Source organism: Ptychodera flava, chromosome 1 (assembly GCF_041260155.1).
Source record: "Ptychodera flava strain L36383 chromosome 1, AS_Pfla_20210202, whole genome shotgun sequence".
In the NCBI taxonomy this organism is placed as follows: Eukaryota; Metazoa; Hemichordata; class Enteropneusta; family Ptychoderidae; genus Ptychodera; species Ptychodera flava.
The window spans coordinates 315,520-335,625 of record NC_091928.1 but is presented as its reverse complement, the minus strand read 5'-3'; the positions used below and the strand labels follow the sequence as shown (position 1 = coordinate 335,625).

The 20,106-nt window shown below is 37.2% G+C and overlaps 1 protein-coding gene across 5 annotated transcripts in view; it reads right to left on the bottom strand.

Moving 5' to 3' along the window:
- Positions 1-592: 592 nt before the first annotated feature.
- The window catches only part of LOC139131160 (patatin-like phospholipase domain-containing protein 4), a 60,123-nt gene continuing 40,609 nt past the window's right edge, over positions 593-20,106 (bottom strand). For 4 of the 5 annotated variants that reach the window (XM_070698298.1, XM_070699646.1, XM_070700455.1 and 1 more), the window contains 3 exons: positions 15,222-15,563; positions 13,127-13,192; positions 593-6,513 (listed from right to left, as the gene is read on the bottom strand). In XM_070698298.1, coding sequence (XP_070554399.1) covers positions 6,142-6,513; positions 13,127-13,192; positions 15,222-15,563 — 780 coding nt within the window. In that variant the 3' untranslated portion in view covers positions 593-6,141. The remainder of the gene's footprint in view (positions 6,514-13,126; positions 13,193-15,221; positions 15,564-20,106) is intronic. The other variant, XM_070698920.1, reaches the window with a different exon arrangement.

Sequence of the window (20,106 nt, the reverse complement as noted above, 5' to 3'; positions counted from 1 at the left end):
TACCAACATATGTAAAATCATACTTGGTGAACTTTCCTTTAAGAGATCATACTTCTGACATTTCCCTGTACCAAATAAAACAGATTTCATACAAAGCATTGCATTTTTAATTATGCCTTGCTAAAAAATTGGCAGAATTTGAGATTTACTGTAATTTGCAATGTTAAACTTTGGGGTATGGGGTAATGTTTCACGAAAACTGTAGAAGATATTGCATAATGCAATATGTCATCTTAAAGAAGAATAAATTGTTTTTCTAATGATACCAAACAAGTGAGGTTATCTCAAAAAATAAGCTCAGCAGATGACTTACAAGAAGACAGATTTGACGAAAATGCAATTGGGTTGCAAAATTGTGATTTTGCAGTACCCTTCAAAACATGACCATAACAGCTATTGCGTCCCTATATTTTTTCTGTTAAAATTCCATTTCGTATTCTAGGGATCCCAAGGCTTCTGAAAAATACAGGTTTGGGGAGGGGGGTGTGCGTAGACCCCCTCTAGCCCAGTGTCGGACTAGAAGTCTTAATACTAACGCAATACACGAGCAAAAGAGATCAACTATCTCACGATGACACAGGTCAGACAATCATAATCTTACCTTACTGTTTATTCAAAGTGCAATCAACACCATAAAATTGAAGATACAAAAGTCGCTTGCTAAAATCATTGACAAAAATATACTTTGAAGACCGAATTTTTGATATCCCGGACTTTCAAAGTGATGCTCTGCATCACACTCGTACCAGCCCGAATGCCATTGTGGCTTGGACCCAAAGCGAGGCTCTGCAGACAAAGATTTTATACAAATTTGGTAGGCAGTTGTCTCTTCATTAGCTTAAAATTCACTTGTACTGGAACAATTATATTAAAATCTGCACTGGCACAAAACAACAAAACTTAAGTCTTAATCTGTTCCCATTACTTTGAAGGCAGAACGTTACCATAAGGCACTAATGAGCTGCATAAAATATATTTATAGGGTGTACCTCACAAAGTATGATGGTATCAAAAAAATTGTCTTGTTCATTCGTTGTTGTATCCACATATGATCCTTACAGAAAAAGACAATATTCTACTTTTCAATAGTCTCATCCATCAAAAGTATGTAGTAAAATTATTCAATCAATAACAGCCTATTTAAAAAAATAAGATAAATAATATTTATGAACATCAAAATTCAAATGCTGCACATAATGTGACACGGAAAAAGAGCCATTACATGGAAAGTATTGGTACATACTTGGAAACTTTGAGACTTCATTTGGCGATGTATTCACTCCTTTGATTGAGTTTGTGTCCAACATATGATAACTATTATGTTTGTGTAAGTGCTTCATGAACTGTAAAGTGTGTAGAAAAGTCTTGGTAAGAAAATTGTAACAACTAGCTTGGTAATGGTTATTGAGCCACTCTTTTTATGGGTGGAAATTTACATTAGAGATTTTGACTGTGATATCTTCACTACATGTAAGTAGGTGGCTTCATGCTGTACATTGTGAATTTCAATCCCATTGAGAATTTTCTGAATAGAAATGTATTCTTGCCTGGAAGATGCCCTGTGATACTTTATACATTTGGTGTGGTACTTTCAGAGATACAGCTCAATAAATGTTGTTAAATATTCAAATTACACAGTAATCCAAAGAAATGTGACAAATATTGCAATTAAAGTACAATTGAGTGTTTGTGTGATCAGCATTTCAACTAGCTTCTATCAAAGTCAGGTTGGTCATCATTAAAATGTTCGTAACTTATTAAATTCATGACTGTAAAATGTAAAAGTGAGTTATTTACAATCAAGTGAGTTACTGTAATGGATCAGCGATATTGTATTTTCGTGTTTGACCATTTTCCTTGATCCTGTTGAAAGTTGGTGTACATGTTATTCTTACTCTTCTATATATGAGTCTTGAAACAACTACCAATAGTTAAGCTATGTCCTCATCAATCAAGTGTCACTTTATGTTTGAGCTTAGCTCGGTGCTTAAGGATACGACTCAGGTTCGTTGACACATATTTTCAATCTGCATTTTCATATAGAAGAAGAGGTCACACACCCAACATGTTGTACTTTTTTTATCAGCTCGGTCACCGAAGTTCAGAAAATTTGTTAGGTTTTCAAAAACAGTGTTCGTATGGTTGTTTTACTCAAAAATACATGTTTTTTAGGTTTTTTACTCAAAAAAGAGTAAGTAAAAATCTACAATAGACCTAGGCGATCTGTTTATGGCAATTGAGAGCTGGGTATACTGGGCAAAAAGTGTCTTGGATTTTTGAAATTCGCTTTTGTTTTCACACAATGAGCCTTCAAAGTGTCAACTTGACGATTTTAAGCATAAATTATCATCCTTTGTTCACGTTTGTCAAGGTATCTTCACTTCCAGGCCTTTTACCGGAAATTTGAGACACGGTCTTTCAGATATCTTCATTCACTGTCCACAGGTGAAAAATCAGGCAAACCTGTCCAAGTGCCGCCAACTTATACTTATTTGAATGAAGTACACTCTGCTAAAAATAGAACTGAGAAAATCAACAATTTGTGTAAACAACCCATGCGTCACACATCATAGTAAAGAAATCCAACTCACGCACTGTTTTCTGCAAATTTCATAGCACCAGTACAAAGTTTAAATATTTAGCATCAGTTTTGTGAATTTAGAGCATGTTTTGAATTGCAGATCATGTGAAAGTGGAAAGAAATTGCACAGTGAAACAGCTATTGCTTGGTGCCAGCAGTGGGTGGTATTTACACAACAAACACAGCAAAGTAATTCACATTTAATCCATTTGTCGAACTCTAAACTGGCATATTAACTATGTATACTGTTGTCTCAACAATTACAATCTGGTTACCAGAGTTAACGGTCAGGGTGAAAATGTTGAAATTTGTGTAAGATAATACAACTACTTGATCCAGACCTGTGTGCTGTCGTTGCATTGGGCATGCACTTGTTTTCAACTTGACTCAACTGTCATTGCAACTTCCTGTCTTGAGATTGGCAATTTATGCATGTTCTTAAACTGTTAGAAGTGTTGTCAAGTTCATACTAGCGCTGACTTCTATGCAAACCTCAGTTGCTAGTTTTTCTACCTAAAGATGAGATTAATAATTCTTGACACCATGAAAACTTCAGTAAAAATACCATCAAGGACAGTGGGCTCATATTTGGTTTTGAATTGGTCCATCAAGAATTATTTAAACCAGAAAAACAAGAATGACAAAAGTAAATAAGGTCTGAAACTTTAGGTACTGGAGGTCAACTTTAGGAACAGACTTAGCAGAAGAATGTTTCAACACAGTCCTTCATGGTTTCAGCAAGTCTGCAATTAAATTTTTTTTACACCGAACAAGCAAACATGCAAAGACACAAAAACACAAAGACTTCTTCGAGTACAGTTTGTCCGGACCTCAGCAAAAAATGTTGTCAGTGCAGAGTCTAGGGTTGCCGCTGAAAGTTTGCTGATCTCATCGGTGGCGTATCCAAATTTGTTGCTTGCATAGTCACTGAACACAGAAATTGCATTCCTTGTTGCCATTTTCATTCGTTTGCTGTTTACTTGCATCAAAATATTGTCTAACTGTGCCGGTGATAGTTCTGCATGAAGTTTTGCGGCTGTAGTTGCCGACTGCAAGTACAAGTGAATGACAATTTGTTATGTGCAGAAAGGATGCGCAGTGAGTAAAATGACGTCATCCATGTAATATCAAATGCAGAGGGCATCATCACATTCGCAGTGGGCATCATCACGTTCTTTTACATGTCATGTGAGTCGTGTTTAACCAATGGCAGTGCATGCTGAATGAGTGAGGTGTAATAAATATGTATCAGTTCATGAACAATGACAGGAAATGACTCAAGGTCAGTGGAGTAGCCAGTTTCAGTCACTGCCACCATTCCTACACATAATAAGTACACTGCATACAAATAGGTGAGAGATTACAGAATCTCCAACTCAGATGTGTGGGCTGTTCAAGTTAATGCAACCACTCCTGCACATTTGCAGGATTTCCCCTTTTTCTCACCTCATTTGCATATTGTTGACACTGACTTTCATTTGAACAACCTCACATCTCAACCCCTGCATCTACCTGTACACCAAATACTGTGATGGTAGGTGCGGCAGTATGGGAACTTTTGCGTGTGATGGACATACATCCGCACATACATACATACATACATACAGACGCCACCGACTCACCGTATAAGCTCTTTTTGGTATTTATATACATACCAAATATGAGCTAAAAATGTACTTTCTTAGCTTTTGCACTGCGCTTCAGACTTGTTGCCCTTTGTTACGAGAGATCGTCCAGTGTTATTTCAAGTGTCAAACTTCATTTTTATGTTCTTGTCTTCCATTGAGTCAGTACCGATTTTCTCAAACCACAGGCCTTCTTTGATCAAACTAACACTCATGCCGTAGCGTAGAACAGTGTGGGCTGTCGTTGCCATCTTGTTTTGAGGAAGTTTCGACTATGGTATAGTGGAGTTACGCAATGGGAAGGTTTTGCACAACTAGCAATACCAGCGCACATGATTTCGGTGATTTTTTCGTGTAATAATAACTTTAAATCAAACTCTGAATGACTGACAATATTTTATCCCAAAATCATTATTCATCTTAAGGTGAAATTCTCTACACCATTAATCCCACCGCTGTGTAAGTAGAACCTGGTAGCTAAAATAAAATAAAAGTGAAGCTTAATACGCAAGTCTACTAATGCAGTCCATCCCGATGGACCGTCGTTGTTTCAGATAGTTTATATATAAAGTTCTGAAGAGCATAAATACAAAATCCTTGCTATTAAACATTTTCTGACTATACATTTGACTTGTGTGAAACCATGGTGAAATCAACCTCATATAGCCAAAATTCTAGTTTCAGCACTTCTAGAAGTTCCGGTTCGTTTTGGGTTTATATTCAGCTGGAGTCTCCAAAGTGATAATTTACAAAGTTCAGACAACACAACTTTCCACAGCATAGTCATTTCTGAACTCTCGCAATCCACTGTGATTTGATGTAATTTAATATTTAAAGAAAGAAAAGGCAAGAAATAAAAACTTAATTTCCATTTTGTTTTGAAAATTAACAGATCGGTGAACTCGCTATTGTGAATCTGCGTTACGGATTAATGTGTGAATGAACTCAACCACTCTCTCAGAAAACTGTAAAATGTCGCGTCATGCCAGATACAGTGTAGCTTGAAGTTTGTGTAGTTGTACCTAATAGACACCACGATGAAAAGGCTGCACGATGTCAGCGGCTGCGTCCTCGGTCAAATCAGATGTTCTTGCACGGTCACTTCACAAAGTCTGACCATAGTTCTTCATTGTTGTTGAGTGAGCCATGGTCAAACTGTTTTACGCATTGTACGTCCATACATTTCGGTCTTTTTCCGGTTGCTTTTGTGGCCCTCGCTTGCATTTTCGACGATGATGAGCATAAGTGCCAACTTAGTCTGCTCATGAACGTAAAAAAATGGTCTGCTGGATGTCAGAAATGTTTGACAATGCATTGTACTGGCCAAAGTCACAGCATGGACGTACAAAAAGACGTCCATGGTCACACTGATTGTTTACAAGCCACGTTGAGAACGCTCAGCATTGTATTACTGACAGGGCATGCGCACTATACAGCAAAGACTGTGCATAATCTCAGCATGTTTATCAAAGATATCGTGGTCGGTAATCTGGGACCATTAAGACAAAAGGAAAATAATGGCATGCAGTGTAGCTGATAGTTCGCCATTTAGTAATATTTCAGGAATTTCCTGGGGCGATGTGACCCAACACTTTTTGCCAACAGAAAGACTATGTGTCAGTGGTCTGAAATTTGAAATAAAAATTGCTAAAATTGACCTTTGAACCTGAGTCGCATTGTTAAATTGATCGGCAAGATACCAGGTCTTACTTTATACAATGTATTTCAAATATAATAAGAAAATAATTATTTCCATAGAAAAACAAGAGAACTTGTCATTTCTGTTATTTTCAACAGACAAGTTTTTAAAAAAACATACTTTTTTCAGTTGTTAATCTTAACATTTTCATTTTTCTTGTTTGCTGGTTCAAAAACTATAGCCTATAATTGTATTCTAATTTATTATTTTTGGATTTCATATGCTGTTCTCCATGATTATGGTGCAAGATCTTCAACTGAATGTATAGCAGCATACTGCCTTTTGCGTGGAGGAAGTCCTTGCTGGCTGTCTTCATAAGTATGATAAAACTTTAAAAACCGTATTGCCTCTTCATATCCATTAATGTAGAATGCTTCAAGATGACCTTTTGGTGGACCGAACAGACCTTTTCCAACTTGAAACATGTTTAATGGGCTGATGTCAAATCTTTGACCACTTGTATCCATCCAACCAGTTGCAATTTTATCTCTCATTTTGTTGTGGTTCTTAGGATCAGGTGATATTCTAATGAGCCTTCCAGGAGGGAATGGAAACTGTACTTCTTCTGGCAAGTTATCTTTCTGTGAAAGACTTCCATCAACCAGGTACTGCATGAAGTGAGAGAGATATAATAGGACCATAAGTTTGCCGTGAGAATTTATTGCTCTCCCACAGGCTGATTAAAAAAATACTGTCAAGGACAGTGTGCTCATATTTGGTTTAAATTAATTGGTCCATCAAGAAATATTTAAACCAAAGAAATAAGAACAAAAGGTCTGAAACTTTGGCACACAGTCCATGTAGCCGACAATGAGATGCAAATGATATGCGGTTAAGGTCTCCTCAACTAACTTTCAGCTGGTTCTTCACTTTCTACTATTTTTATAGTATTTTTTACAAAGGCACAGACTTATTCTACCTGCAACTTAAAACTGACGGTGATTTTGTAGCTCATTCTTCACTATTTTTAATAGTTTTTGGTAGCCGGTAACAGACACTTCGTGTTCGTGTCGGCTACATGGACGATCTGCCGAAACTTTAGGTACTGGAGGTCAACTTTAGGAATAGGCTTTAAGCAGAGGAATGTTTCAACACAGTCCTTCATGGTTTCAGCAGGTCTGCCATTAATATGTATCAGTTCATGAACAACGACAGGAAATGACTCAAGGTCAGAGAAGTAGCCTGTTTCAGTCACTGCCACAACTCCTACACATAATAAGTGCACTGCATACAAATAGGTGAGAGATTACAGAATCTCCAACTCGGATGTGTGGGCTGTTCAAGTTAATGCCACCACTCCTGCACATTTGCAGGATTTCCCCTTTTTCTTACCTCATTTGCATATTTTTGACACTGACTTTCATTTGAACAACCTCACATCTCAACCCCTGCATCTACCTGTACACCAAATACTGTGATGGTAGGTGCGGCAGTATGGGAACTTTTGCGTGTGATGGACATACATCCACACATACATACATACATACATACATACATACATACACACATACATACATGCATACCGCCACCGACTCACCATATAAGCTCTTTTTGGTTTTTATAGACAGTCCAAATATGAGCTAAATATCAAAGTCATATTGACTTAAACAAGTGATTGTTGATGACACAGTTCCCACTTGTTGATTGGTACTTTGATTACAAGTCCTCGGAGAGCAAGGATTAGAGTCCGGTTCATTTAAGTGGGTCTGCAATTAAAATAGCCTGTTCAGGTGAAAATCAATGATGACTTTCACAGCATCAGAAATGTTGTATCAGAATAAAACTCTTAAAAAGACGAAGAATGCACTTTATTTGATGAAAATCAGATTATCCCTTTTGAAGATACGGATTTTTGAAGAATTAAATTTTCAGCATTAATTTGGAAGGGTCTTTGGCACCAATTTGGACTGTCACAAGGAAATCTGGTTAAATGCTTGTAACTTTGCCTGATTTGCATAAAATCTTCAGCAAATGTAGTACTAAGTGAGACCAATTGTACAATGTTATGTATACTTTTGCATATCCACAAAACACGTTGCCATGGAACCATGATATTTCAAAAATACAGTCAAGGACACTATGTGCTCACATTCAGTTTTAATTGGTCCATTCAAGAAATATTTAAACCAGAAAAACAAGAATGACAAAAGCAAATAAGGTCTGCAACTTAGGTACTGGTGATCTTTAGGAACATGCATATCAAATTCTATAGCAATGGGACAAGCAGATCCTACATGCATAAGTAAATGTCAACAAAAAATCAGCCAGAGAAGGCTTGACAAAATGAAAAGGTGAAAGAGTGGGGAAAAATGTACAAAGGATCTGGAAAAGAGTAATGCTACCTTATCAATCTTCTAGACCCTAACCCCTTGTGAATTTATCTAATAACATTCCTCGGGACTTTTATACCAAATTACAAAGCTATTAGACAAGTAATTTGGAGAAGAAGTTTTCTTGACCAAAAGTGACAAAATTGTCTTAAAAATACAATTCACACATTTGAGGACAACTTCCACATATCTAACTATTGTCATCATTGGACATCTGTATACCAAATATAAAAAGCTAATTGTCCAGCGGCTTTCAAAAGGAATTATTTTTTAAGATTTTTTGACCAAAAATGACAAAAAAAGTGCAAATGGCACTGGAACACAACTGGCACATAAGCCTTATTTGCGACATTTGCAAACAATATATGTTTCTGTGATCAAGAATAACCAATGAGTTAATTTGCAGTGAAGCTGAAAGACATTGCTCACAATGTGAAATATTAACCCATTTTCGTGCCAAAGATGCTGAAACTTGATGTTTGCTGCTATTGGTATATTGAAATGTTAAATAGATAAGTAAGAAATGTGACAGGAGACAAGTATGTGAAATGCAAATAAAATTTCTTGAATATGATAAATAGTGAATGGTATTGAAAAACAAGCAGATGATATATTTGTAAGCGGATGTTTACTCCAAAAATGATAAGTAATGGTAATCCAAAACCAGTAATCTTTACTGCCCTGATACGGCTTTTACAGCCCGAGGTCGTATGGTGGAAGGGCCCAAGCATGCGAGGGCCCGTACGCCGTATGACCTAGGGCCGCAAAAGCCGTATCAGGGCCGTAAAGGTTTTATCATATACCTTATGGAATTAAATGATAAATATGTAGTTTACATAATATTCAACATTGTTTAGGACATAAAAATGTGTGCGATATCAACCATTTGTGTCAATTTTTTGTAAATACGATGGCTGCTTCCCGTCGCGGATTGCCATACATAATGTCATTTGTTTACCTGCAGAATTCTAGAACGCGCAAAGCAACATGCATACTATTACGCGACCAACAGAGATCCAGGTTGAAATCAAGGTGTAAGAAGGACAAAGACGTGATGTCAGCGTCTTTTAATTTATACTGAACAAGTATGCACTTAGTATACACAGGATTTCACTAGAATTTAGAAATAAAAAGCCAATGTCACCAGTACGGCTCTACTGTCGCCACGTGCAACTACGATCTGAGCGAGCAGATGTTTTCCTAATCTCACACTGGCTTTGTGTACAAATGGAACATTTGCCGATAGCAACGCCCGTAGAAACCAGAAGCGAAGTAGTTCAGAAATGCACGCAATTGCCCATATTTGGGCACCGGACTGGGGTGTGATACGTAAAAAAAAATGCATGGATCCGAGGGCGCTTTCTCCCATAGCTTTACACAGGCACGTGAATGTAGGTATATGATAACAAAAGTAGTGACTTATGTATACTTTTGGCACCACAAGGTCTTAAGGGGAATTGTAGATGTGAATATCATCTAAATAGGTCATCAAAATCATGGTCGTCTTTTGTTTCCCGGCTCCAACGCATACAGTATGATATGGCCATGCTCAAATATTTCTTCACCATTTCACAAAACATCTCCTCAATGGGCGCATGGGGCACATCTTTGTGCATTGGTCAAAACTAATGACAGTATAGGTCAGGATATAACATTGGTCAAAGTAAGATTGAATATGGAAGATGAAAATGCTTTCATCGATTGACAAAAATGAGAGGGAACGAGTTAGTAAATATCAAATCATAAAGGGGAGATTGAGACTGCCATGATTAATCAACTGGGAACAAAATATATATTTCGATTGACAGACTTACACAACCAGAGAGAGCATTTTATTCAGATTTAAAAATAAGTCACCGCCTTTCCTTTAATAACACCCCGTTTGTGTTTTGATCTACTCCGTCTCCAATCTGTATGGGCGTCCAGGTTTCGCCTGCCGTACTGACTGATACATGGTTATTTTTTCAGCTATTTTCTCATCATTTTGCATAAGATACAGCCAGCTATCTCTTTTGGTGCACAAGGCAAGTTAACGTTTAGAAGGAACCAGTCACAGGAGGTTAGGATATTATATAGGTGAAATCAGAATGGAATATTGAAGATGACTTTTAAAAAGACTTTTAACAATCGAAAAAAATTTGCCATAAACCAAGAATTGAGATTGTCTATGATTTATTAATTGGGAACAAAAACATTCAATTCATTCATTCATTAACACAACCAGAAAGAGCATTTTCTTCAGCTTGAAAAAATAAGTCGTCGTCTTTCCTTGACACTGTCCCCGTTTGCGTTTGAAAATACTAGTCTGTTCCAAGTCAGCAAGAATGTATGGGGCAGCGTCGGCCGTACTTGCCGACATGTAACATTTCAAGATTTCTTCAGCATTTTTTTCAGCGTTTTGCAATAGATATCACCAACTTGTCCTTTTAGTGCACCGGGCACATCTGTCTATGTGTTTCAGGAACAACTAGTGGTTTAGAACATAATATCTGTCAAATTAATAAGGAAAATTGATTCACACACAGAAATAGTCTGTAAACTTCAATCCACACGGGATGGTAAGAATTCCGAAAAGATGATGAGAAAGAGAGAAAGTAGGTAATTTATTCTGACTTTCTTTGATATTAAGGTGAGAAAATAGTGACAAAACCAGAGACTAGAGGGCTGGTACTTCACACACGCTGAAACTTCACACATATTTCGAAAGCAGCGACTGAGATCCAGCTCACTAAAATCAGTTAGAAGGTTTCCCATTCAGCAAAATAATCATGTGACCCAATGGAAACCATGCAGTCTGAAAGCCGTTTACAAACCCCTTTGTGGTTCTCATTTCTATCTTTTTGTCTGACCTGTGGTTCATTGTATTCGCAACGCTGTTGTTTTTGATGTCTTGAAATGTCGTTCATTCACCAACTGAAGGAATGTTTTTGAAGGCTCTGTCATTTGGTCAAATTAATAGGGATTGAGAAAGTCCAAGTTTCTGTTGGTGGTCGAATTGATAGGGGCAAAATAAAATTATGTTTTGAGAAAAAAATAGGGTGGTAGAATTAAATGGGTGGTAAAATTATTAGGGTTTTTACGGTATATTGAATTCAGGTTGTCTGTAACATCTTGGCAAAAGTAGTGACAACATTAATTCATATCCTAATATATGGTATTCCATGAGTCTATACTCATTGTTATTGATGTTACTGTACTGTTTGTATAAAAATAAACTGATCATCCATGACTTTAAAGCGCAGTGGTCGTCGCGCTGCGCGTGCGTGATTTTTTGTTGATAAACATAAATTTTTGTAAACATAAGTCTTCTCAACTTCAATAGGAGTGAGATGGGAGCAGTCCCCCACTCTGTTAAGGCCTTTGTAAGACTCAACATCATGCAATAGTAAAATATTAACATCGGAAACGAACTTCAGTGGTGTATTTCTTTCTATAAACTCGTGTAGAGCTACGAACATCGGGACACTACACTAGCACATTATGTCGCTGAGTTTACTGCACGCAGACACAGTTAACAAAAAGGTTTGATCGCGCGCGATCACGTTGGTTGTACACAATGCTATGTACAGTACAGTGAAAATACATAACTAAAATGATCAACGTTGCCTATATATGTAGACCAGCAACAAGCACAATGCCTAACACAAAAATTACACTCAAGACCATGATCGGCAAGCCAGAGCAGGACACGAGAGATGTTGTCGGGAGACGGTCACCGCGTTGACGTACACGGATATAGAGAATCCGGTCCCACAACGTACCAGCCCGCGACGACTTGGCCCACAACCAACTGTTGATCACCATGTCTTACTTCTCCTAGTATTACTTGGTAAGAAATAGTAAAATGACAGGAAACAATAGACAAAACGAGCGGGTTTTCGCGGCATTTGGCAGGAAAATTGCACGGCTACACCGTGCATAGACGTATCGAGAGATCCTGTGCCCCGGTCCTGTGCACGGTCATGGCAGTGATCCAACCGCTAGCTGGTGTAGGCCTACCGCGGTGATGGGCAAATGTCGTTGTTGTACCTCCTGATTGCCGGGTAGGTCTGAATCATCTTTCAAGTGAGATAACCCCCACATAACAAGAAGACCTATGAAAGGTCCTTCGCTTGACTTGATACCTGTACTCAGAATTCTCGTTTGCACCCCCAAACGGGGTAAACTTTGTAGTTGAGTTGGATTCTCCACAGCCGAGTGAAGCACGCCATATACCAGGTTTGACACGGACATTCATACAGACCACAGAACGGAACAGATGCAGAGATGCTTCTTGCTGCAGCGGGCATTGCTCTGCGAGCTGTAGATTTCTGTAGTTTGGGTTGTTGCCTTTGTACTCCTGTCGGGCCTCTTGAAATGAAAGCTCTCGTCCTTGCTAGCGATGTCGAAAACTAGAGCCCGGTCGTTGATAGTCTGTTGGCGTATACATGCGTACATGCGTACGTCTAGCTCTATGGCTCGCCGAGCCCCATTCAACTGATTCAAGAAAATCATGAGCAAATGTGATCTCAATCCAGCGTGCAATTATTGTTCAATATTCAGCAGATATTTAACTTAGATTAATTGACCTTTTATCGCGTGTTACATTTGGTTAGTTGGTATACTTGTGACAGAGCAGCCGCCATTTTAACAAGCGGCAATATCGCAAACATTACAATCAACCCGTAATATGTGCGGCGTTCTTGGATTTGTTTACAACAGAGGGGGACCCCCTCAGGAGGATGCGCAGCGCGACGACCACTGCGCTTTAAAAGATTCAGACCACAGTTTTTGATGATAATATTTTTCTTGGTTTTCTTCTGACCCAGTTGTCAAAAAATCTTTTTGGTATTGAATTTCATCTTCTACAGAATTCATTTTCACAAATACTATAAATTAGACACTCCTTTACCTTGCCATTTGAGGATGGTGGCTTGCACACTTCAAACCATGGAACACATGCACATCCAAGCAGAATCTATGACAGAATCAAAGATCATGATTGTGATAAATTATATATATAATATATATATATATATATATATATATATATATATATATATATATATATATATATATATATATATATATATATATATATATATATATATATATATATATATATATATATTTTGTGTTTGTTTTTTTGTTTTTACTGGTATATAGATTTAGAGAGAGAGAGAGAGAGAGAGAGAGAGTGAGAGAGAGATAAAACACAAATTATGCAAGTACAAAACAGTACATCGTTTTGTAGGTCATTCTCCACTCATAACCATGCAGTAACAGTGCAGTGTGGCCTAGCTAGAACACTCTGCAAGGTAATGTCTAGTACAAGTGAAGATATTTTAGAACCTTAATTAGCACATCAATAGAAACTCACAATTTTTCTGGTGGTCTCGGGAGAGCTTTTCACTTAAAATATAAGGCCACACAATACATTTGTCAAACTTAAGGATTTTCACTTCAATATTGTCTACAAGATGCTGGATTTTGCTCTATGAACTCTGCATGGTTCAGACCTACATCAAGCCTGTAGCTAGACAAGGACTCACTTTGTCACTCATCGTATCTCTCTGGACTCAACCTGCTAGAGACTGAATTTTAGGAGTTCTGTACTGTTTCAGCTGAGCTAATTAGTACTGAACTCTTTGAATTAGTTTGTACCTTACAGTTAATTTCCCCTATAGACATCATTATTGGTTTAAATAAATTTATTTTAGAGAAAATTGAAAGAAAATCTATATATCGAAGTATACAGATGTCATCGTAGGAAATTACAGTGCTCGATACTGCAAGCATAGCATTCTAAATAATAAGACTATAATGATATCTGTTACTTACATTTCATGCATCCTGAAATCATCACACAGATCACTATAGGAAAAATTGTGAGACTGGAGCGAAAAAGTGACGCTTTCTCGCAATTGGTGAGAATCTCTCGTCATTGTCACTGCTATTGATGAGAATTTTTGAATTCTCACCGATGAGCAGTGAGAAATACACTCCTTGGTGAGATAATAGATTCTCACCAGTGAGAATGGAAATTCTCACAAAGCACTGTGAGAATGGTAATTTTTATGGTGAGAATCAACCAGACTCACCATTCACTGGTGATAATCAACCAGACTCATTGTTCACTGGTGAGAATTGCCCAGATTGATTCACATCAGTGAACAACAAATCTGGCTGATTCAGCCGGCGAAATTGACTAGCTATTAAAATGTTTTTTAAATTCTGAAATGGTGTGGATATGTAGTAGGCCCATGTGTGTTGCACTTCAGTAGGTGTCAATGTACTGAAAGCATCATTACCAGCTGATCATGGTCAACTTGAAGGTAGATGATCACAAAGTGATATGTATGGTACACTGCTTGGCATCGCGTGTTTTCACAAAATGATTATTAATTATCAACAATTTCAATTTGATTGTTAATTTAGATGGGGAAGTGGTTTTGTAATAAAGTGAAGATAGCTTCACACATCAGCACATATCTTGTTTTGTATCATGCACTTCTATGTGTTTTGTGTCTATTTATTGTGTTTTGGCAGTTACTGTTAGTGTTTTGGAGTGTTTATATGGTAATTTTTTTATGATTTCAGAAGAATATTTTGACAGACCCTTACTCCTCAGGAGTAAATTGTAAATCAAGGTTCATACACTCAAATACGACAACATACGGCATCAGTCGCCAAGCGGAGAGGCCAAATGCAAATGTTATGCAAATAAGCATGCTAATTTACGCATATTAGATGCCACATAAATTTTCCAACTGGTGGAGAACATTGATTTGTGTATATATATATATATATATATATATATATATATATATATATATATATATATATATATATATATATATATATATATATATATATATATATATAATTTTTTTTTTTTGGGGGGGTTTAAATTTATTATTTTAACGAAAATTGCTGACTTCATTACCTTTTTCTGTATATATACATGTATATCATACCACATTTACTTTTGTTCCCTTTGTACTTACTTCAATAAGCTCATTTTTGTCTCCAAAGTTGCTAAATATAAGCTGTTCACCCAATTCCCAGCAGTACTTTCCCACTTGAAAGCGCTTTGGTCCTTTTGAAAAGCGACTTGAGCTGGTACCTTGTTCAACATCATGTACTGTGAGGGGAGCATATTGATCAACAGGAACTAGTTGCGTGCAACAAACAAAAAGTTTACCATTGGCTTTCTGATGAGCATCATCAGGCAGAATCTGATGGAGGATTTGTCTCAGATGTTCCACCATGTCAAAGCCTTCTGTTAGTGCACCCAGTGGTTGTCGGGATATTTTATCCACAAGATCATAAAGAGCAGCTTGATAATTCTGAGGAAAAATTAAACGATAAAAATATATTTGTCCTAGATTAGACAGTAGAGGATTATTGATAGAAACTATATTTTGACTTTAAACAAACATGAACACCATACATGAAGGAATGTGCACATCAAATATGAAATTGTGTTTGGACTTTACAATGCTTATACCGGTACATCTGCATATTATGTAATCAAAGAAGGTATCTCACTAGACTTCCTTGAGTTATGGTTTTTGGCTAATTTATACTCATATTCACTCATATTCAATCTGAATTGGAAATTAAACATGGATTTTTGTGCCTTAGTAACTATGAAAAATTTCCTTTTTCAATTTACAAACATACAACTTTAGTGTTACCTTCAAACAAGTCACTTAAATATGACACATTATCGCCTGTTCTTTGATGACATTATGTGTGTTATAAGAGAATGGAAGAACAGTAGTAAATGAGGATTGGTTGTGCAGTTTATGTAAGTGAAAGAGTCTCACTTACTATACCATAGCTTTCACCAATGTTAGCAGCTACTTTCAGTTAAAGCCACAATTTCTCTGTAAAGGGCAACAATCTGTGAGACTGCATAATGGTGGGAGATTTAAACTAAATGGAACAAAAGACAGTGTCTCACTAAGAAGTACATAATATGTACCAGGACTGATTGACCAAAATGACTTATGTTTTATCAATGCTAATTGAAAATTAGGATGGAGGACAGACAGATGGATGGACAAAGGACAGACACACGACAACAAAAATCAGCCTATAAGCTCTACATCACTGACAGCAAAGCTAATAAAACAGTGTAAGATGACACTATGCATACACTCATAGCCTGTAGAGAAAACTAGTGTGTGTGGTACTGTGAAGAGAACAACCTCAACAAGAAATCTTCAGAAAATCAGTTTTTTAAGACCAAGACACTTTAGGTTGATAGTATACATCTTTATTGGTAATACATATCATACTCCAATGTATAAAATTAACGATCGCAACAAGAAACATATGTTGAGACAAAGATCCAAACCACTGCCCCAACCTCTGGGGACATACATGACAATTGTTCCCTATGATTATAGTTCGTGTCCTAAGTGTTGGTTTAGTCTTCTTACATTCAATTTCAATTGTTGAAGCAACTACATTACATCTGTGAAGAGTCTTCACCAGTGAATATTATAATTTGTACTTCTACCGTATGTTGTTGTTTTTCACAAAATTTATACCGTTTGATGTCGGAAAGTTCAGTTGCTTTTACATGCAGCCAATGCATACCGGTTTACAGTTCACACTATGCTGTTAGATGGCAGGATGATGACACTTTCTTTCAAGTTCATTTCTTATTTCAACAAATGATCAAGCAGAAATCTAACCAAAATGTCACGTCTATATCTTTATGACTGTCAAAAAAAATACTCTATCAGTTTGACCGGCCTGGTTTTTGTAATTTTTACGCTCCCATATATGCATATGTATATATGCAAATGTGAGGTATTCATATAAGGTGGCAAAATGGCGTCTGTGTGTATATGTATAAGTATGTATGTATGTTTGTTAGTCCGTCCACATCAAAAACTCCTAAACCGTAGCACCTACTGTCTTAGTATTTGGTGTATAGGTGCACCTAAGGGTGGAGATGTGAATTTGTTCAAATGAACATGTCAATGCCAAAAATATGCAAATGAGGGGAAGGAAAAAATCCTGCAAATGGCTAAAACTCAGTAAGCATGGGTCAGATTTCGTTGAAACTTGGTATGCAGATTTCTTTAGGTATTCTAAATTATGAGTCAAAAAATTTAGATGAAATTTGCATGTTTGTATTTTTAGGGTATTTTTTCCGTTTTTAGTCAAAAAATCTTGTTCTCTGAAATCGCTCGTCTGATTGCTATGAAACTTAATATTCATGTTCCTCAGAATGACCTCAGTCATGCTTGTACAAATTGTATTGATATTGTCATATTTGTAATTTTGGGGCAATTTTCCCAATTTTTGATAAAAATTTTTTTAATCCAAAAACTACTGATTTGATAGCTTTGATACATGTATTTGGTATACAGGTATCTAAGATTAATCTCAATATAATGTATTGAAGGTATGTTGAAACTGGCATTTTTTTTTTATTTTTTCGGCAATTTTTGCCTTTTTGGTCAAAAAATTTTTCTCCTAAAACTTCTGATCTAGTAGCTTTGATATCTAGTGTACAGGTTCCTAGGGTTTATGTTAATTAGGTATATTTAAAATTAGGATGAAATCTGCAATTTTGTATTTTTGGGGGCAATTTTTCTCATTTTTGGTCAAAAAATTTGTTTCTCAAAATTTACCAGACTGGTTGCTTTGATATTTAGTAAACCGGTCCTCAGGGTTTTTGTTAATAAGATATATTGAAATTAAAGGGAAACCTAAGTCCAGCAACATTGACTGTTTATCCCTTCCAAAATCACCCATGAGTAAAATGCAGCTCAAATTTGCAACATAATTGCACGCGCTGACGACTACGGCGCGACGAAAAGAGATGTCGAAGTAGACGACATATATGAAAATGAGCTCGGAATCCCATGGGCGCGAAAGGGCTCATGGGAGGAGCGTGCGTGATGTCATCGGCGATACAGACGATTGTAGCTTGCAGCTGGAGGAGTACCGTGAGCAGTTCAGCGCGTTCGTAAGACGACTCTGGAGAGTTCGGACAGCGATATTTCTGACGTCGAGTATTACTTTTCCCTGACTGAAATCAAACCATACTAATTTGAACCAAGATATGTAATAATGGGAAAGCATTTCCACACATCGTTCATAATTCCGCGGAGGGAGTCACTTTGCTTGTACAGACCCCGAACTGGATTGGAGACACTGAGTGACTCTGCGATCCTTCAGCGCTACGTTTCTAAAACAGAGTTTTCTTTATCAGTCGCTTAAAATTACTTTTTGGTTCGTGAATGATACGTAAGTCGAGCTTGGCCAGATCTTTAAGGTTGCGAAATCTTCGATATATATTGGAAAATATTTATTCGCACTTTGACAAATGTATAGTGTCACCTATTTTTCGAAGTTGGTGTCGAACTTAGGAAGTCGGGCTAACTCAGATCTACAAAGTGATGAAATCTCCGATATAATGGATATTTGCCCGCTATTTAAAAAAAATAGTATTGTCTATATTGTTGTAAAGAATGTATTTCATACAAGACCAGCCAAAACTCTCGATGATGTCCGATATGTCCTCTGTTCAAGTCTCGATCGCCAAGTAAAAATGTATTACATGTAAAGAATATGAATGTAATTCGTGCAAGGCGCTCCCCAACTCACGGTGATATCCGATCGGCCCTCTCGACGAAGTTCCGATTGTAGTGTATGAAAGTTCGTGTGGAAATTTAATGAAAAAATGCTTTGCATGTAAAAAATGCATTTCGTGCATGAATAAATATAATAATGTAAAACATACAGTATAGTATTCTTGACTACCGGTCACGGATGCTATGAACTAAGAGTCGGACAGAGGTGGTCGGGTGGTCAGATCTGTTAGGCACGTGGTGAAATCTCCGATATACATCGGATATTTACCCACAATTTGACAAAGTATCGTCTAGTATATCAGAGTTAATGTCCTAAGTCGCTGATATTTATCGGATAAATATCCGTGATTTCGCAGACCCGGCGTGCCGACACAGTGCACGTAAATCTAGTATCGTCTGGTATCGATATTAGCCTAGGAGTCTCGGCGCAATTGATATTTAATGGGTAAAAATAATATCAGCGATTTCTCAGACCCGGCGTGCCGATCGAGACACATCATTCTCGACCGCGAGCCATCCGGGTACTTGTGGATTCTTACGTCATTTTTGCGTCACACCGCCGTTAGAAGTTCGAATTTTTCAACCACCAAAGAAATATTCAAAGTTTCAATATACATAAATGACATAACTTTTAGTTCTGCTTTTTTCCACACAATTTCTATATCATTCACTCTTCTGTATCGTCTGATCTCTCATTCACCTCGCTCGTATGCGTTTCACCTACTGACGTCTCTCCGCGGTCGAGAATAGGCAAGAATTCATTTCAGTATCTTGTAATATCAATATTACCAGGTGTAGTCACGAAATTGCCTATATTTATCGGGTATATAAGGGCGATTTCGCAGATCCGGGCTGTCGAGACGAGAGACGCTTTGTGTAGTTTCGTCTTCGGATTTTAGAGTCCCGAAATCGCCAATATTAACATTTATCTGGTTAAAACCGGCGATAGTAGGCTGACTCAGCATGTCAAGATACGAACCGCATTGTGTAATATAGTCTTGTATCGGTATCAGAATCCCGAAATCCCTTATAAAACAATCATCATGAAAGAAGTAGAACACAACTTTGTATCTTTTACAGATTTTAAAACTCGCCCAACTTTCTGTTTTCGAAAAAGCTGTTCCGTGGGACGACGATAAAAGCTGACTCCGTTTGTTCTTCCTTGAGTGATTTTTGCTCTCAACTGAACAACAGTTAATCATTTTTTATGCTACTGAGCATTAAAGAGTCGTAACGTGCAGAACTGCACTGCTGCAGTCATAGACTCCAA